The 18992-nt window shown below is 44.7% G+C and overlaps 1 protein-coding gene across 5 annotated transcripts in view; it reads right to left on the reverse strand.

Moving 5' to 3' along the window:
* Positions 1 to 1247: 1247 nt before the first annotated feature.
* The window catches only part of PHACTR3 (phosphatase and actin regulator 3), a 94967-nt gene continuing 77222 nt past the window's right edge, over positions 1248 to 18992 (reverse strand). For all 5 annotated transcript variants that reach the window (XM_050313945.1, XM_050313944.1, XM_050313949.1 and 2 more), the window contains 5 exons: positions 9321 to 9376; positions 5425 to 5486; positions 4421 to 4561; positions 3070 to 3146; positions 1248 to 1848 (listed from right to left, as the gene is read on the reverse strand). In XM_050313945.1, the coding sequence (XP_050169902.1) occupies positions 1833 to 1848; positions 3070 to 3146; positions 4421 to 4561; positions 5425 to 5486; positions 9321 to 9376 (352 nt within the window). In that variant the 3' untranslated portion in view covers positions 1248 to 1832. The remainder of the gene's footprint in view (positions 1849 to 3069; positions 3147 to 4420; positions 4562 to 5424; positions 5487 to 9320; positions 9377 to 18992) is intronic.

Here is an 18992-nt window from a genome sequence, read left to right on the forward strand (position 1 = left end):
AGTGTTACTTTCATGGACTATAAGCCAAGTTTAGTTTGTGGCTCATCTGCTCTTCTCACACTAAAAATGCTTCTGCTGAAGAAACTTTTCTCTCCTTTCTGTTCAGCCTTTTTGTAAATTGCATCTGGACTGTCATTATATTGTTGTTAAGAATTATTATTATTGTATTAATAATCAAATTAAAATGATGGATAAATATAGTAGTAAGTTAAAAGTTATAATGATGCACATTTCTGTGAAAAGCCAGCAAGTTAAACAATTGCAATAAAGAGATAAAAAATACATCTTTGGATCAAGTGGTTGGGTCATTCAAGTCTTCAAGTGACAAAGAGGTCAAACATGAAGCTGTAGGACAAAGTGACAGCCAGCCAGTCTCACTGACCCATCCTGGACAGCTCCTCTGCCAGGAATCCTCCGTTCCCTCCTTGCCTCAGTGACACACATATAAGTGCTGCAGTGCTCTTACCTCCCATTCTCCAGGAGAACCTGGGGGTGTGATTCCATCCCCACAGACCTGACTCTGTGTGCTGACTGTTCCCCACCTGCAGCTACTCAGTCGTAGTCTGGAGCACCCCTTTGAAATACTGGATTTTATTGTTTTCACACTCCATGGAGATCAGCTCAGTGAAGCTACAAGGCCAAGAATGCCTTTCTCAAGGTTTTTTAACATTGAGTGATTCCCTAAAGTTATAGCACTGAAGAGCCTTGCAGAGAAATGTTTGGGAGTGTATTCACCATTTGTTCTTGTCTCAGGTGTGTTTTCCAGCTGCCTGGGTTTGATTTTTTTCCCCAAGTATTTTTTTAGTAGTAATTTGAGTAAATTCTCAAATACTCCTCCATGTCAGGCATTATTAGAATGTCTGGCTTTACATTTTTCTCCACCAGTTCTATTTGCTTCGTTATTAGCACTTAGTAGCTTTTTTCTTCTTACTGTCAAGAAAGCATTAAAATCATTTGTTTGCCAAACATCAAAGTACATTGTTACATTTCTACCTGTGCTTGTCCACTTTAGTCATTCTGAGTGAGGATAGCACTGAACTTCATTGTCATCCTTTAGAGGGTCAGAGCCTCAAGTAGTGGAGGATGACAATCAGGTTCTGCTATTCCATGAGATGGAAAAACCTTAGTTGGGATCACCCTTTTGCAGACTCCACGCTGATGAAGAAGGGCAATGATCTGGTGCAGAATAATTAGAATCTGTTCCCTTCCCAACACTCTCTGGGAAAAAAAGAGCTTTAGGAAACGTGTTCATTTCCTGCAATAAGTAGTCATTTAATTAAAGAACAAAAGTAACAGGAATCAAAAATGCTTGCAGCTGTGATTCTGTTAGACATTATATAAAAAAGAATGAAATTATAATACATTAAATTAGTTTTTAGAACATGAACTTAAGTGTTTTACAAACTAATTGTGGTAAGTTCAAAATGTCTCGTCAACATAATACTGGATGACAGCGTGTCACGTCCGTTTATGTCAGAGGCCTTGGAATGGTAAAGCCTGTACATGCACAACATCTCCTCCTCCGAGACAGGCTGCAAAACAGTTCCAACCAAGTGTGGAAGGAGAGTAGGAGGCTCTTCCAAGTAGCTTTGCTTCAGTCTTTGCCAGCAGCTCGTCCCAATCCCAGGCCGTGGCTCTCCTGCCTGCAGAGCGAGGGGCAGCCCTGGGCTCTGTGTCCGTAAGTGCTGCAGAGACCTCAGCTCAGAGTCCTTCCTGCACACAAACACCGAGGGATCCTGCTCTGAACTCGAGGGAAAGGCTCAGATATTCCCTGATGGGTGTTCAGCAGCAATATCAAAAAGTAAAGACAGATTCTTCTCAGAAGAAAATTTCTATGGCCTGTGAAATCTGGGAGAGATGAGAGACATTCGTCAAACCACTTGGGAATAGAGAACAAAAAATAGTTCCATTCTCTGTTAGATTAACAACCTTTTAAAAAGCCCACAAAACTATTCATTCTGTTTAAAGGTACAGTAACAGTACTGAAGAATATTAGCACCTCTAATAAGTCTTCATTTTCACCAGGACTGGAGTGCAGGGATGGTCTCAGGGCCCAGTTTAACTAGTTCACAGCACTAATTGTAAACTGTTAGCCTGTTTATTCCTAATATCCTGAACAAATTTCCATATCTAACATTATCCTCTACCTAAACTCCCCAGGTAGCTTCAGTTAGAGAAGGTAGGTGTCACTCTCAGGCTGACACTGCAGCCATCCCCTTTTCCCTCCCATGTTTCATTCCATCAGTGCAGTGATGATCTTTGCCCTAAACGCTGAGTCTGAGTCCTGTATTGTTAAAAGCATGAAAAGTCTGGAATTATATAAATATCACATGGTAGTTTGCATTTACAGCTGGAGTGTGTTTGCCTGGACCACTGACCAGCTCAGTTAAGTTGGAATTCATTGTGAGTTCAGGAATAAGCCTGGGAATGTGGCACAGAGAGTGACAACGCTCCAAACTTGTTCCCTCTCCTGACCTGCTGCAGTCCTCACCTGAGTGCCAGGAAGTTCCCTGGGGGGTTGCACTGCTTCCAAGAGCAAGTGGCCTGACAGGGGATCCTGAAATCCCCAGGCTGAATCCATTAGAACAAATCCAATTAGAACAAGTGCATTACCCAGGGGCTTTAGGTGTGTTTGTTACTGCAGGTGGAATTTTATGGTTCTTAGCAGGGAAGCTGCAGTGTTTGTGATAAGGTTGCAGACTAAAGTACATTTAATTCAGAGACTTTTATACAGTACATTAAGTTGTTCTTCTACTTTAAAAACCTTGTTTTGTACATTTTACCCTACATTTAATTTTTTTGTTCTATCTTCTGGATCTTTGGTGCAGGGAATGCTGGCTAAGAGATGCTCTGGGGAAGGTCTGCTGGGTACATGCTAATAAAAGGCCCAACACAATCAGAAAATCCAGATTCTGAACAGGAAGAGAAATAACTCCCATTTTCTTTTAAAACAAAGCTCCCTTTGCATATTCTTCTCCCACATCCAGCATGTAAGAATAAAATGTACAGATTCAAGACTCAGGAGACTGTTTTTAGCAGGCAATGGAAATAAATAGATGGAAAACTGACCTTGTCAAATGTTTGCTGGATGCATGTACCTCCATTTCATTGCTTTTGTACTCATTCAGCTCTTTCCGAATCGCTGCCTGGGGATTGAAAATAGAAAAACAAATAATTACATATGAAAAATCACTGTGTATTCGTGAGCATTGCAAAATGCCAGACTTTCAGAACAGTTTTCTGTAGTAGAAATAGCAGGTACTGGGTACAGCAGAGCCCACTGTGCTGGCAGAGACACAGAATATTTAGGCTGTATGGATTGGTGACACAACCCTCCTCATTCATCATTGATTGCTGACAGGGCCACTGCTGTCTACAAGCACTTCTGACAGAATAACACCCCGGGGCTTACTGTCTCACATTTAATAAGATTGCAGTTCAAATTTATTAAAGATTAACAGAAGTTGCCAAGCAATTGATCCTTTTCCAGTCCAGCTCCTGCCCCCGACTCCCTGATGGGAGCCACCAGCACATGCAGCTCAGCTGTCCCCTTCTTTTTGCTCATGAACCTGCCTTGTTAACCATGATTGAAACTGGGAAAAGCCTAATTTTAATAAAAGTTGAGTACCTATGAGGAAAATAGAAAATCATTATTTATTGATTACTATAGAGTAGTTGATTCACCGTTTTGCTCAGGAGAACAGCTGCTGCAGGACAAATGCTCTGTTCCTTTCCCTTATGAGTCCTCTGCACCCATTTGGGTGTTTTACTGAAGTGTTTGATCTCCACATCTCAGAACAAAGCCATAAGTGAGAGTCCTGTGTTTGTTATTTTGTCAGCAAATCCCAGCACCCTGCTCCTCCTACTTCCTGCAGCCCTGAAACCTCCCAGCTTATCCAGCAGCAGTTCCAGCTGGAATTGTGCTGGGCTGCTCTTGCTACTCAAAGACCTAAATGTGACAGTTCAGTTGGGATGGAAATCAGTGAGTGGCAGGTATGTGACACAAACTGAGTGTTTATGCTCCTGAGAATGCAGATCAAGTGACTCCTTGAGCATTCATAGGAAAGAGGAGAGGAAATCTTTGCATGTTTAGAAACACAGCGGAGGATATTTCAATGTCTGGGACAAAACTTCCAGTCTGAGAAGAAATGTTAATGTTAAATTGGCTGGAAATGGTTTTGAGTTGGAGCCCAATGACTGCATCCACTTTTTGGGGTGGGCTGGGTAGAAGCCCTTCCAGCACTAAATAGGCATTTTTATAAACACCTTTCTTCCTGACAGGATGCATTGATCAGTGTGATCTCAGCATAGAAACTAATGGTAAACTGTACAGAAGTTAAATGTCTTTGCAGAATGTGATGTATCATTGCAGACAAAGCAAGGGGAAAGCAGCTGTGTGGGATTTTAGCTCTGGCAGTACCTTGTCTGCTGCTGAGAGTCGTGTCCATGGTTTGTCTGCTCTCCTGTCGTAGTCCTGTGCCTTTGCCACCTCCACATAATCACTGAATCGAATCAGGATTTTTCTGTCTCTCAGTTCATCCACTGTAGGTCTCTGGTTAAGCTGTATTCAGTAGTTTTGAAAAATAAAACCGGGGTTAATCACAAAGGTATCAGTAAAATATGCAATTTTTCTGCTTCTTAGCTTAGTGTAGGGAAAACCACCCAGGCCTTGGAAATTTCAGGGAATATTAATCATTTGGGGGACTGTTAGCAGAGCAATAATGGCTTCAATGGGCTGCAGCACAGTGCCTTTAGAGAGGACAAAAGAAGAAAATATTTTAACCTGGCTACTGATCAAATGCACTTGCAAAATGTAAGGCAATGCTGGTGGATTTGTCATGCTCTCTGGATGACACTGGATGCTCTTGGGGTGTTCCACAGGCAGAGAGGCAGATTGTCTGTGGGAGATTCTCCTGGCTGGACCCACTGTAAGAATTTCAGTTTGGCTTTAGCAAGTTCTCGGCGTATTTAGTTTGTAATTCCCACAGGGATTCCCAGGAACAGAACAACAAGAACTAGTTCTGGTTCTGGGAATACTTTAAATGCAAAGAGGAATGTTCCACTGGAGCACACCTGGGGCTCAGCAGGGACTCAGCTCTGGCAGCTACTGCTCCAAAGAATGAAAGAGTGCTTTTCTAGGCAATATAATTGACAAATACACAGTGTGCAAGCAAATACCCATTTTCTGACTTACAGTTTATATGTAAGTATTCTATTAAGTCTCATGGAGCCGAGAAAAGGTAGGGATTTTTATAATTCCTGTTACTAAACACTATGAGACACTGCTGAGGAGGTTGTATATTAAGGGAGGTTCTGTGTAATAATGACCTCTATGACTGGTTGATGTTACAGTAGCTTTGCTAATTTCTAAGATTTCTATTAGTTAATTTCTAAAAGCTAATAGGAGGTATGGTGAGTTTTTACCTTTCTTGTCAGTCTCTGTTTGATTTCCCTTCTTTCTTCCTGCTCCGTCTGATCATTTCGTTCTGCGGAGAATATAAAGAAAAAGATGACTTTCCTCATGAGGGAGTTTGGTGTTTTCCCAAGTTCCAGGCAATAATGAGCACAGAGAAACGAGGAGCTGGTTCTTGGTTGTGTTGAGTCAGTACACCTCTGTGTTGTGCATCAGAGCATGGAGTTACCTCTCTGGGAGGACAAGGCACTGCTTCCAGTGGCAGGTTCCCTGTGCTCTGAACTCCAGCTCCAAGCAGATTTAATAAAACAACAGCCACACCGACTCTCCACTTGTAGAAACTTGAGAAGGAAAATCAGAACATCCCATAGCTGGTTAATGATCATGTTTTACTCTCCATATGGCTGGAGCCATTCAGTGCTCTTGGGTGCTGAGGAGCCTTATTGCAGCAGCTCCAGGGAAAGTGTGTCCTGTCCTCTCTCCTGGTTTTTTCAGGCTACATGCTGGCAGTGCTGCAGTGCTGGGCTGGGACCTGCACGTTCTGCCTTCCCTGCTCCTCCTGCCACGAGAAGCTCTCTCTCCTCCCGGGGGGTTCCTCTGCAGTGCTCTGTCCCACCCCGGGCCAGCCTGGCTTTGTGTGTTGTGCCTATTAACATGCAAGCCGTGAGAACTCCTCCACACTGACTCTAAAAATAGCCTGGAGTGCTGTAACGCTGCTGAAATCCATCCCCTGCCTTAGGAAACAAGTTAATGGCGTTTCTATTTCCAGTACTATCTGTTACTAAATTAGGAGTGAGCCCATGACCTGAACAAAGCTGCAGAGAAAGGTTTAACCATTGTGGGAATCTCCAGATACTCCTGTGAAGTTTATTACACCACTTGCATTAGATATTTCCAGTGTTAAACACACATGTGATTTCTAATGTGCCTCAAAAAAACCCCCAGCGCTGCAGATGAGTTTCCAAAAAGCTATTTTTAATAAGGAAGTGTTCTCCCTGGTTTTTATGCTCATTAGACTCCGCTGAAATGCAATCATAAGTATCTATTTAAAGAACGTAGTAGTGCAGAGCTACAACTGGCTGTAGTAGAAATGTAAATCAAAGAATTTGAAATGCTGTAATGTGCTTTATTACAGTTCAGTGGCAAGGCACAAAATGGAAAGAGAACAGGTCAGCTAAAATTAGTGCTGTGTCAGGGATGAGCAGCTATTTCAGTGGGGAATGTTTAAAAAGAGAAAGGGCTTTAAAAAGCAGAGGGTATTCTTAGATGTAGAGATACCTGCAAGAGGTTATTCACTCAGCTTTAATTCACCTCTTTTAGAGAGGATATTTCTCTATATATATTTTTATAGAAAAAAAGAGAATTTTCTGTAGCATGGTGCCTTTCTAAGATGTGGTGTGATATGCAGTGACAGAATTGCCCAGAGCAGCTGTGGCTGCCCCTGGATCCCTGGAAGTGTTCAAGGCCAGTTTGGAAGGGGCTTGGAGCAATCTGGGATAGTGGGAGTTGTCCCTGCACATGGCAGGGCATGGACTGAGATGAACTTTAAGGTCCCTTCCAGCCCAAACCATTCTGTGATTCAGTGATTCTAAAGAAAAGCCAAAAATACACATTTCTGATGAAAAAATGCTTCTCCAAATGTACTCAACGTGTACTGACCTATTTCTATTTGACATTCACTTGTGTTCAGTGCTTATTCCCAGCTCCGAGAAATAAAAGAAATGGTCCTTTTACCAAAAAAAAAAAAAAAAAAAAAAAGAGGAAGATTTGATAGGAAATGCTGGCAAGGGCATTTTAGAACTCAGGCATTATTACTGAGACAATCCAGAGAGGCTTTTCCCATCCTCATCACTCTGCCCACACAGATCCATTCATTCTGAGGGCTGGGTTTGTAAGTCTCAGCAGAGATGCTCCCAATCCTGAGGGGGCCTGGGCAGTGCTGTAATTCATTCTGCTGCTCTGCCAGTTCTTCAGGGAACCCTCAGCTCTGCATGACACTAAAACAATTGCTTGAGCTAAGAATGAAATAGGAATTGTACAGAGGGGTTCAGGAGATGCCTCCTTGAATGTGAAATTCAGCCCTTTGTTGAGTATAGAGGACACATCTGACACCTGGGTTGTGATTTTAGTTCAAGATTTTCATGCTTGGTGGGAAACCAGCACTGTTTCTATAGATAGAGGACTTGGAAGATGAACAAAATTATAAGAAAGTGTTGGCTTTCAGTTTGCTTTTTATGTGTTGATCTCAGAAACATCCCCCTAAGGGAGATAAGAAATCACTTTTTGAAATCTTGCTGAGATTCGCTTTAAAATAACAGGAGTTGCACTTAGGCTTGTGCAATCTGCTTCTCCTTTTGCCAGAGTGCTACAAATGTGACTTACAAGTCTTTAAAAGAGCTCTGGGGGTAGCATTGCTCCTGTCAGCAGGATAAACCACAAACTTCCAAAGGGTTGAGAAACTTGGAGTTTAAACCTGTGCAACCCTTTGGAGCTGGTGGAGGTTGTGGTGATTTCACTGAAATCGCCTGCACTCTACAGCTTTGCACATCACACCAAATCCATGAGGGTTTTTATAAAATGCATAACATGAAGGCTACTAAAGTCGATTTTAAAAGCCATTTTAAAGTCCATAACAAAAATTTCTAATAAAAGGGGCCTTTCCCAATTTCTGAGTTCACTCAAAACCGAGAGCAGAGTTGTTGTCCCTGTCCAGCAGTTGAAGTTTACACCTGGCACAGCTCTGTGGTGACTGTAGCTCTTCACAGGATACTCATTTTTACATACATTTTTATATAAGGGCAGAGGTAAATAAAATGAAGTGGTTTTGATCTCAGCTGAACCTGTATAAAGCCTGAGCAACTCAAGAGAAGTCAATAAATTTGCTCCATGCTGGAAGCTCTTTAAATGAGATACAAATCTAGCCCAGTATGTTCAGCTGGAATTCAGGAACTATCTTTAATTCTGCTTTATCTTCTTTCTGCTTTATCTCTCTCTAAGCTCATTATATGAATGTATTCAAACTTTTTTATATATTGAAGCTGGTCAGTTTAACCCAGATTAAGGATGTAACCAGCACACTTCAAAAAAGTAAACACAAAGAAACAGATTTTTTCAGTAGAGATCAGCTCTTCTTTAGCCAGGAAAAAAAACTATAGTTCACATCATTCTAGGTTCTGTCTTTCAACACTAACTAGACCACGAAAATAAAAGAAGCAATAAACTTTTCCTTTAAGCAGATGGATTCCCTCTTTCTTATGTCTGAGACAATTTCAAATCTCCCTCTCACCTTCCCCTCGCTTAGAGGATTCCCAGGAAGGAAAGGGTTTATGTTCATCACTTGTTTGATCCCCTGCTCCGAACACCAACCTTTAGGACAAGAGTTGCGAGTTTTGCCTTGAGAATTTGAGAGATGCTGAGAACACTCCCCTGTGGCAGCACCTGTAACAGGCCTGGGACTGTCCCTCTAGTAACTCTGACATCTCAGAATGATCTTTGACTTGTCTTTGGGAAGAGCTCCAGTGGCATAACAACTGTATTTTAGGAGAACCACCCCTCTGTAAGGATGTTCCCCCTTCCACTGCAGCCTCCATGGTATCCAGTGTGTGGTTTGCCTTGACAATCCAAGTCTTGAGAAATGTCAGCCCCATTCTCATGGCACTGAGGGAATTGTATTCCCCTCTTGGATACCCACAACAGTGTAATCAGAATGAAAATTGGTTTTGAAAGCCTGAATCTGAACAGTTCTTTTCTGTCCTAAATTGCATGTCTTTGTGATAAATTAAAACTTTTAGATACAGGAAACAATCCCAGTGAATGAATTCATCTGTTTAAAAATGATATGTTCTGGAAATGCAATCACAGATTGCAACAAACACATAAAAAACAGTTTAGGAAAAAAAATACTCACGTTTAAGGATATTCCTTCTTTCCAGCTCCTCAACAGCGGGTCTTTGGCTGAGTCGCCTGCGGAAAAACACCAAAATCACATTTTGTACCATGCCTGCTCTTTGGAAAGTCTGCAAGATTCTGAGTCCTGGTTGGTGTTTTCCTCAGGAGGGGACTACAAGATCTCTCTCTAGGACTAGTAAGGGAGGTAAGAAAAAAAAAAATAAATCCTGACAGCAGAATTCTTTCTTGTATTATTTTTCCCAAATGCCAGCAATGCAGGTGAAAGTTCTCCTCTAGTTTGCTCTGCTGCCAGTGAAAGGGTTCCTCGGAACACGCATGCTTCCCATGCCACTTTCCAGACAGTCAGTTGGAACCAGTGGTCTCCAAGGGCAGAATTCACTCCCGAGGGGCTGTTTAAGGTGGTTCTCAAAGGAGTTTTATGGTGATCTTCTGTAGCTCTCCCTGCTCCTTTAATCACAGTTAGCAGCGGATTTCCTTTGCTCCAGTCACCAGTGGTGCACCCTGACAAAATGCAGACTGGCCAGAAACGAAGCTTTTCCAGCTCTGCTCTTCTCTGCTCTGCTCTGCCTGCTGGATGCAGCTCGTGTGCTGCTCGCAGCCTCACGCTATCTGAACAGAATGTCTTGGTTTCACCTCCCCTTTTCAGTAGTGCTGCCTCAGGATTGAGTCTTCAGATCATATGATCGGTGCCACGGCGATTTTATTCCGCATACTAAATGAGAGCCCCCCACGAGACACGGCTCATATTTGCAGAGGATCTCTCAGGTACAGGGACCCTCCCCTGGGCAGGCACACACACAGGCTGCATCTGCTGGCTTTGATGGAATGACCCAGCCAGCACACAGGGAAGAGTTTCGGGTGCTCCCCGGGCTGTGTTCTGGCAGCGTTAAGGATTCTCATCGCCTGCTCGCAGCAGATGTTGCCAAGCCGGGGATGAAGTTACAGAGACAAAGAAACACTCAGAGCAGGGACCACACTGCAAACTGCTGCAGCAGCTATTCCTCTGCTGGGCATGGGGAATGAATGAATGATTATAAAGTCATGCTGTAACAAGATCTACATCTTATCAAACACACAAGAGATGGAAAAACGAAGTAACTGTTAATAAGCCATAAAAGAACTGGTAAGAATACCCGATTCCAATTTCTCCTTGTTTTGTAAGCCTTACCCAATATACCTTTAAAATCAACTCTGTAGTCCTGCATTATCAGGCCAACAACTCCTTACCCTTTTTTAATTAATTTCCCTGAGATCACTGGAAAAACTCTCATCTTTGGCAACAGGAAGGTACCACAACTACTACACCAGATTCCCACAGAAAACTTAGATTACATGAGATCTTGTGCTTGGGAAACACCTACAGCCTAATTCGTTTTTCCTGTGTAACACTCTGTACCCCCTAAACTTTTTCTCCTGGCCTCTGGGTTCTGTTGAGTAATAAGCCTGATATTCCATCAGCAGAAGCTGCAATAATCCAAGCTGGAATGATGCTGAAATGCCCTACTAAAGAATTAAACATGTATTTTTTGGTTCCTGTTACCCTTGGACTCCTCCATCCTCACTCATCTGCCTGTACATCTCAGAAATGACACAACTCTGGCTAGGTTTTGTTTGAAACAGATTAAAGTGCATTTTATAATATAAATCAGGGAAGAATTGCTTACTCTGACAGCTTATCTGCAAATGAAAGGTCCACCCAACCTGTATTGATAAATACAAACTAAGTGCCCCTATTTCTGTGCATACCCTCAGCTTTACCCACAGCAGAAGGAAAAGGTGCAGACATGTTTACATGGGGGCATTACAGGTTTTTTCCTGATTTTTTCAGGGATATGGACCACACTTCCAAACTCTGTGTCAGAGTCACAAAACTTTGCTTCAAAATAAAATACTAATCAGGATTTCAGGAAACTGGGGATGGAGTGAAAACACCAAATAGAGCAAGAGTCGTGATCAAATGAGAAGTGGCAAAAACCCACTGACATTGTTGTTACCAAAGCACAGGGACATTTTGTGTCTGTGTTATTTTTTCTGTTGAGGAGAAGCCTCTCTCTGCCCAGACAAAACTTTCACTTCCGTTCTCAGCTGCTGTGGGGTGGCTGGGCTTGGGGTGAAGGGGAAATGAGGGAGTTGGTGAAGGTGAAGGACTCCAGATGCCCCACCAAGGGCTGGAATGGGAGGCCTTGACTGGTCCAGATGCCTTGACTGGTCATCCCTCAGAGTAAGAAACTAAGAAACAAGTGGCTGCTGTGGGTGTGAGCGAGCCTGTCCTGCCTGAACTGCTCTGAAAGTCTGGGAGGATGGATGAGGGGACTTCACCAGACATTATTAAAATCTAGGTTTGAGTATTTTAGTGCTGTCTGCTGAGACAGGAGTGCTCCCTCCGAGCAACTCTGCAGGGCCAGCCGTTGTTGGGGAGGTCTTGAAACTTTCTTGAAAGCTCTCAGGTAACTCACAGGCAAGTCCTACACTCCATCCAGATCCCCCACAGTGTCACTGGTATTGCCGTGGTCTCATGTTAAGAGTATCCAGTCCAGGAATTTGCTTCCTTGTTAGCCTAAAGCGAGGGATGCCAAGAGCAGCAGAAAGTGGAGCTGAACTGGCAGCTCCTCAGAGGCAACTGCAGCTGCCTCGGGGAAACTGGGCAGAACTGGAGGCACCAGTGTCACTGCTCTGTAATTGGTGTTTGGACACAGCTCAGAGTTTGCTGTACATGTGTCAGTGATGCTCCAAGTTTGGACAGACACCACAATCTGAATACTTCCTCATAATGCTGAAGCAGCCACGGTAAGCGTGTGGGGATAGAAGGGGAAGGGCACACACGTGCAGCTATTTCTTAAGTTCAGAAAGGTTACAAAGGTTCTGGGTTATTGTTGTCTTGTGCAAAGCAAGCAAAAACCTCCAAGCACCAGGTGTTCTTCAACTGTTTAGGCTTGGGGAGTGTTCTGGGTTTTCTCGAGTAATTTGAGGCCAGAAAGACAACTGGATAAATGCACATATTGCCATCTCAGACGCCAAAGACTTTCCTTGCTCCCACGTCCTCTCCACTGTTACTCCCGAGGGTGAGAGGAGCAGGTCAGTGCAGGTGTAGCTCAGTCACCTGCTGGGCCCCAAGAACACCCTGCAGGTACATCCACGTGCATTGTGGGGCTCACAGCACTTCAGGTGCTGTAAGTTTGCACATGGCCTCGGGGCGTTTGCTCTCCCAGGGCAATGTGCACATGGGAGCCCTGTGACGTTGGTGAGGGCTCCACGCTGGCTCTCCGAGGGGCAGGAAATCCAGAGTCTGGCTGTTCCCCGTGGTGAACATGTGTGGTGTGTAACTGTAGCAAAACAGGCTGCCCAGAGGGACAGCAGGAGAGCGCTGCCCTCCCAGCCCCGCGGGCAGGAGGTTTGATGGAGTGGAATGCAGCCCTTCATCGTGAGAGTCCAGCGTGAGGTCCTGCTCACAATCGTGTTTGACACGTGCTGGAACCAGAGTCAAAGGGAAAACCACAAACTGCTCGTCCCCTCTGGAGCAAGGTCACATGTCTGTGAGCCCAGTGTGAGCACATGTGCCTGGGACTGCTGATCAGTAGATCAATATTTACTTCACACAGCCAGATTGCCTCCTTCACATTTAAGGGAATGGCACCAGCGTTACACCAAGGTTGGATATTGGATTATTACAGGTGACTGAATCCTCGGTAGCCTGTGGATTTGCATGTATCAGGACCTGGGTCTGCTGTCAGATGGGCAGTGCATCAACATGTCCTACGAACAGGAGACACTGCCAAGTTCTCTGTCCTCAGAGTGACCCTCAGCAGTGTCTGCCTTGTCCATGTTGGAACTGCAACCCAGCAAAGCCACAGCAAGCTGTGGGCTTGCAGCCATGGACACAGAATAGCTGATGAGAAACAAATTTGGAACTGGTACAGCCCACCTGTGTGCATATGGGGGCTATGCTGACTTGCCACACCTTGGACAGTCCTTCTGTTCCAGCTCTTCTTACTGGTCTGCACTCCCCTGCCCACCAAACATTCAGTAGAATCCAATGAAAAGCAGCTCCGTTTCTTGGTTTGTGTGGTTTCTAGACTGTCCCTGAAATATGTTCCTCTGTCTCCCAAAAATATTTTAGCATAATATCTGTTGCACAGTATCTGGATATATGACTGCCACAAAACTGAATTTCTGTTCAGGTTTGTGGCTGAAGCCAAAAAGCATACTTTGGAATCCTGTTGCTGCTCCCAGTCAGATCCATGTGATTCCAATAATCTTCTCCAAAGGGAGCAGTGAACTGGTAGACTTGGACACGTGCATGTGCCTGTGGACTCTGGACTGACCAGTGAGCAATCAATCCAGCCACCAGTAAATGAGCTGTAGCCAGAGGCAATTGCATTGATTGTCTTTGTGTCAGGTGGTTTTGTGGCTGAGTTGGGAAGGGAGGTGGTGGGGAGGATCCCTCTCACAGGAGAGCTCCAGTCCAGGCAGAGGGAGGAGAAATGGGAGTGCCCTGTGCTTGCTTCTCATAAAGCTGCTTGTGTCTGCTGCCCATCAGGAGGCCAAGGCTCTGCCTCTCAAATTGGCATCTCTGTTAGCAGAACATCATGTTCGATTCATCAAGACAGTTTATTTTCATCCTTCCTATAAGTAGCTGTGAAGAGGCTGTGTGCCAGGGCTTTGAGTCACCCACACACTGCACTGTGGCACTGCAGAACTGCTGGCAATGTACAATTATGGGTAGTAGTAAACCCGTGGTGGGAGGGACTTCTCTTTTACTGTCTGTACAAAATTAGAAGGCAGACACTGAGACACAACTTGTTTTCACCCCAAGGTAATTCTGGAGCGCATTAAAAGTGCGAGCTCAGTGATGTGCCAGCATTTCCCATAACAGGAAAATCACAGAACAGTTTGAGTTGGAAGGGAACTTTAAAGGTTCATCTAGTTCAACCCTCCTGCAATGAATAGGGACATCTTCAAATAGATCAGGTTACTCAGAGCCCTGTCCAGCCTGATTTTGAATGTTTCCAGGGATGGGATATCCACCATCTCTCTCAGTAACTTGTTCCATTGTTTTACCACCCTCACTGTAAAAATCCTCATTCTTATATATCTAACCCAACATTCCTTCAGTTTAAAACTCTTCCCCTTTGAAGTATTACTGTGTGCCCGTGTAAAAGGTCATTCTCCCTCTTTTTTTATAAGCCCCCTTTAAGTACTGGAAGGTCACAATAACGTCTTCCCAGAGCCTTCTCTTCCCCAGGCTGAACATTCCCAACTCTCTCAGCCTGTCTCCATAGCAGAGGTGCTCCAGCCCTTGGAGCATCTAAGAGTAGTTGGTGCCATTCTGTGACAGTAGGGAGCTCAGAGCAGTATGAAAAGGGTGAGCTGGTATGGTAGATACCGTGAGCTGCGTGCTTTAAAACTGCCCAATATTTCTGTCTATGTTCCCTCACAAACTATTTTTTGCATCCAAATAAGAAAGCTGTGCATAAACACAGGGGCTGTCTATGTTGCCTTAATTACACACGGTACTCATTCGTTTGGCCTTTAGTTCTGTCTGCATTTTCAAGGCTGCGCATCAGCACGAGTTCAGTTCATTATGTTGTCTCTCATCTCCCAGGCAGTTACAGTTGTCCATCATTATCATTTCTGTGATATAAGCCCTGCAATAAGGAGTTCAGATTTCAGTTGGAATCCAAACCACATACTTGCCCAGGGTGACCCTTGTATCATAACCCACTGTCCCCGAGCAACCCACATCCTGTGACAGGTTTGCTCTTGCACAGTGCTACTTAGTGATAAGCACTGTGTGGGCTGAGATGCACCAACAGAGCCAGATCTAATTATGGCAGAGGATTCAGATGGAGAAGGCTTTACCTAATCACTGTTTTCACCCCCTGTGAAAGCCCTGCTGCATTTGACCTTTGGGTCCCTGGTTTTCCCAATGTGTGAGGAAGAAAGGGCAGGCACAGCTGGGGAGCAGAGCCTGCCTCGGTTCAAAGCTCAGTGCAGATGCTGAGCATCCTTCCAGCACCTTCAGGAGGCTTTTGCTTTCATACCTCTCTCAACACACAGATAAGGACTCTTGGAGGATGTTGTGGCACACTGCAGGACCGACATAACAGAATGGTTTTAATTTACTACACAAGAACTAATGCTCTGACATGGGGAGGTGTGATTGTACAGGAACGGGCGTTTTCTCCTCTCCCTTCCATCTGCTTCCCCACTCTGTGGTTTAACAGAGCTGCTGCACAGTGGATCTGTCCTGTTTGTAATAGAATTACAATATTTAGTCACTAGGGTGACAAGAGTACAACTGATTATTCAGCTAGAGACATGTTCCGAGTCTGTAGTCTGATGAGTGCTTTGTTCAGTAGCAATGTCAGTGTGAGCAGCACCACTGCTTGTTCTTACTTCTGCTTTGCCTTGCAGCTGGGCAAAGAGCTGGTTTGGGGAATACAGCCGAGCTAAAAATAGCTCAGCGAAAAAGAGTGCTCAAAGAACAAGCTCTTCAAATAACAGTGCAAGTGCTGCAGCCTCCCAGTGCCCCTCCTCTGCTGAAGGCTGATCAGGGCTTAGGGCTCTGTACTAAAATGTACATTGAAGGGTTTTCCAATGGAAACCACATGGTGGTCATGACCTGGGTCACATTGTGCAGGTCACTGAAAATGGTTAATAATATTTCATTGGAAAGCAATAGGTTTTCTTTCTTTTCTTTTTTTTTTCCCCCCCTCTGAAACAGGAGTAAAACTCTGGAGCCCTGTGTTCCCACAGAATGAAAGAGAAAAAAACAATGTTACATATCTCAAGTTTGGGCACATTGAGAACATCGTGGCTTTGATGCTTCGGGACAGGCAAAGAAAAGAAATCATATAAATCCCAGGGTTTTAGTTCTATCCCACTATATATATATTACCATTATATTATTTTAAATAAAGACATCTGCCACTGCTGAAGAGATACCAAAATCAACTCTGATAGCAACTGCTTGAGCAGCAGCAGGGAGTCTGCCAGTTAATCATTAGTAGACCAGAAACAAATCTCAGCCCAGTGGTGGAGACTGTCACTGTCCTGAAAGTTTCCTATCTCCTACTGAAACAGTTCCATACTCCGGGATGCTTGCTGGGTAATGATATGTACAAAAAAAAAAAAAAAAGGAAGTTAAATTTTAACTTTATATCAAATAAATGATGCCTAATGTAATGTTGTTTGTGCTTACAGGGAGGCTGAGACTGATTTGCCAGCCACCCTTGAGCCCCATAAGAAATGAAGTGTCTGAGGGCTCGTGACTCAGCTTCCTGAGCAGCCAGGAATGCAATGTGAGCCACTGCAGTGCGGGGGAGCAGGGGCAGGATGGCAGAAGGACATGTCAGTTTGGACTGTAGCACTAGCTGAGCTCCAGAGTGCATCAAATACACACAGGACATGGATGGAAGTGTCCCAAAATGTCCTGGATTCAGCTGGATGCTCAGTGCTGCACAGCCAGCAGTAAAATCCTGCAGTACTGCCCATTTAACCTATAAACAGTTGCCCCTACCAACAGATGCCACTGCATTGTGCAACGGTGGGATTTGGGTCACTGGAAGGAACCACAGCTGGATTTGCAGAGAGCAGACAAAGAAATCCTGGCATGTGTGGCCTGTCAGCCTGCCTCTGCAGAGTGTGTGTCAGTCCTCCTCCTCCTCCCCCTCGTTTAATGCAGAATGGTTTGGGAATGGCCACTCTCACCATGGATACTGAGCTGTTGAGAATTCCCCATGCAGTGTGAGTTCTGGAGCACGTCCTCCCCTGTTCCCTGTAAGCTGCAGTAGCACATGAAGGACCCTTTGGCAATCTGCAAAGTCTGTACAGTGACAAATAAACGTCTGCAGGTGTATTTGCCACTGCAAGGTGTTGCATAAAGCAGCAGCAAGGATCTCCCCCAGGGCTGGGGGTCTCAAGCTGAGGGAACCTACTGACCCAGGAGCTCTGAGCCTTGGCAGGGGGGGACATCCTGGGGCACCTTCAAACCCCTTGTAATGTCAGGCTTCATGCCAAGGGATGGTGTTCTTAATTACTGAAGTGAATCAAGGAAGATACAGTACATTCCAAGCACTTTATGTAATCCCTAAAGACAAAAAGCTAAATGAGAGGGATTCCTAAAGCTGCAAATGCTGCTGGGATAGAGAGCTGCACACCTGCTCCCAGTGGCAGGGATCTCTCTGGGAACATCCCCCCTGGCAAGGCAAGTACTTTCTAGTTCTCGCCTGTCACTCACCCACACAGCATCTCCAAAAGGATGGGATATCCCTGCCTTCACACAGCATTCCACCATCTGTTGTACAATTTTCTGTCCATCTTGTGCACACTATTGTCAGCCCAGTCTTTTTCAGGACAGAGTTAGACCAACAGCCTGCCCTTACACTGTCATTGGCCTTGGCTGGCCAGAGCCACACAGCCTTTGCCCACAGCAGGCTCTGAATCCTGCTTCTTTACTGCATTGCCATTTATTTGAGTTTAACATTTTGCTTTTCTCAGAATTTTGCTTGAGAGTGTCTTTTCAATGCAAAGTGTTCCACTGACAGCTCAAAACGACCCAGACACTCTGCAGAAGTTCGAGTCCCCTGGTCCCAACCATCACCTGGTTTGCAGTTCTCTCCCCAGCAGCTCTCCTAGTGCTGCTCTGTAAGGCTGGTCTACGTGGTTATCTCTGTTGTACAGAATAGGAAAGTGTGGCAAAGTGTCTTGTCTGGAAAGCCAGATTTGCAGACCCTCTGGGGATTTATTCACTTCCCTCTGCAAATGGTATTTCAGTAATTCTGCTTTCCTTTGTTTTTAAATTGGACTGGGTGAGTAGTATGACTTGTCACTTGATGCCACTGTGTGTGGCACTGAGCATTGCAGACAGGCTAACTTACAGGGAAATGCAGAGAGGATCTGAATTTTAAAATGTCATCCTCATTTTCTGTTTGCTCTTCCCCAAAGCTTTTTGGGACTCCCCCCTTTACTTTCTTTAGGATCTTGTGTTTACTCATGGCCATGTAAAACCAAAGAGAATTTGCTGGCAAATTTCAGGCAGAACAGAATATTCTGAGCTTTTGAAACCTGGGTTCTTCAACTGAATAAAATGTAAGAATTTAATTATGTAACATTCCCTATTGACCTGAGCATTTATTCTTGACAGAACAGCTATGATTTGTTATGGTACAACATGCACTGTCTCTTACTGTCAAAGCACAAGGCTGTGAGGAAAACATCTGTGAGGTCTCCGTGTTCTGGTTCTGTTTTCCCACCTCCGTGTCTCCTCAGAGCTGTTCCCTGTCTGAGGAGTCACTGCTGGGATGGGGTGAGCTCAGCAGAGCGGGCTGAGCTGGCAGTGGCTCCTCAGAGCTGGGAGAGGCCTTAACAGTGCAAACACCCTCCATCATACCCTGCTTTTCTAGGCATTTGGAGCCTGTTTTTCACTGCAGCTGATGCACAGTGAGTCACAACATTTGAGAGCTGGGCCTCTGGTCCACCCAAAGTCCTGCTGACCCTGAGCTTCCTGCTCCCATCACCCCTCTACACCTCAGCCTGCCATTCATGCCAACCATTCCCAGTTATCACCTTCTGCTAAAGGGATTTCTTTAAGCTGAATTGCATGATGCCTACAAATATAACTTTCCTCACCCATTAACCCTGGCTTGTTTAACCTTTCCTTGAGAAGGAG

The sequence above is a fragment of the Myiozetetes cayanensis genome, unplaced genomic scaffold, assembly GCF_022539395.1.
Source record: "Myiozetetes cayanensis isolate MyiCay16 unplaced genomic scaffold, myiCay2020 scf19, whole genome shotgun sequence".
In the NCBI taxonomy this organism is placed as follows: Eukaryota; Metazoa; Chordata; class Aves; order Passeriformes; family Tyrannidae; genus Myiozetetes; species Myiozetetes cayanensis.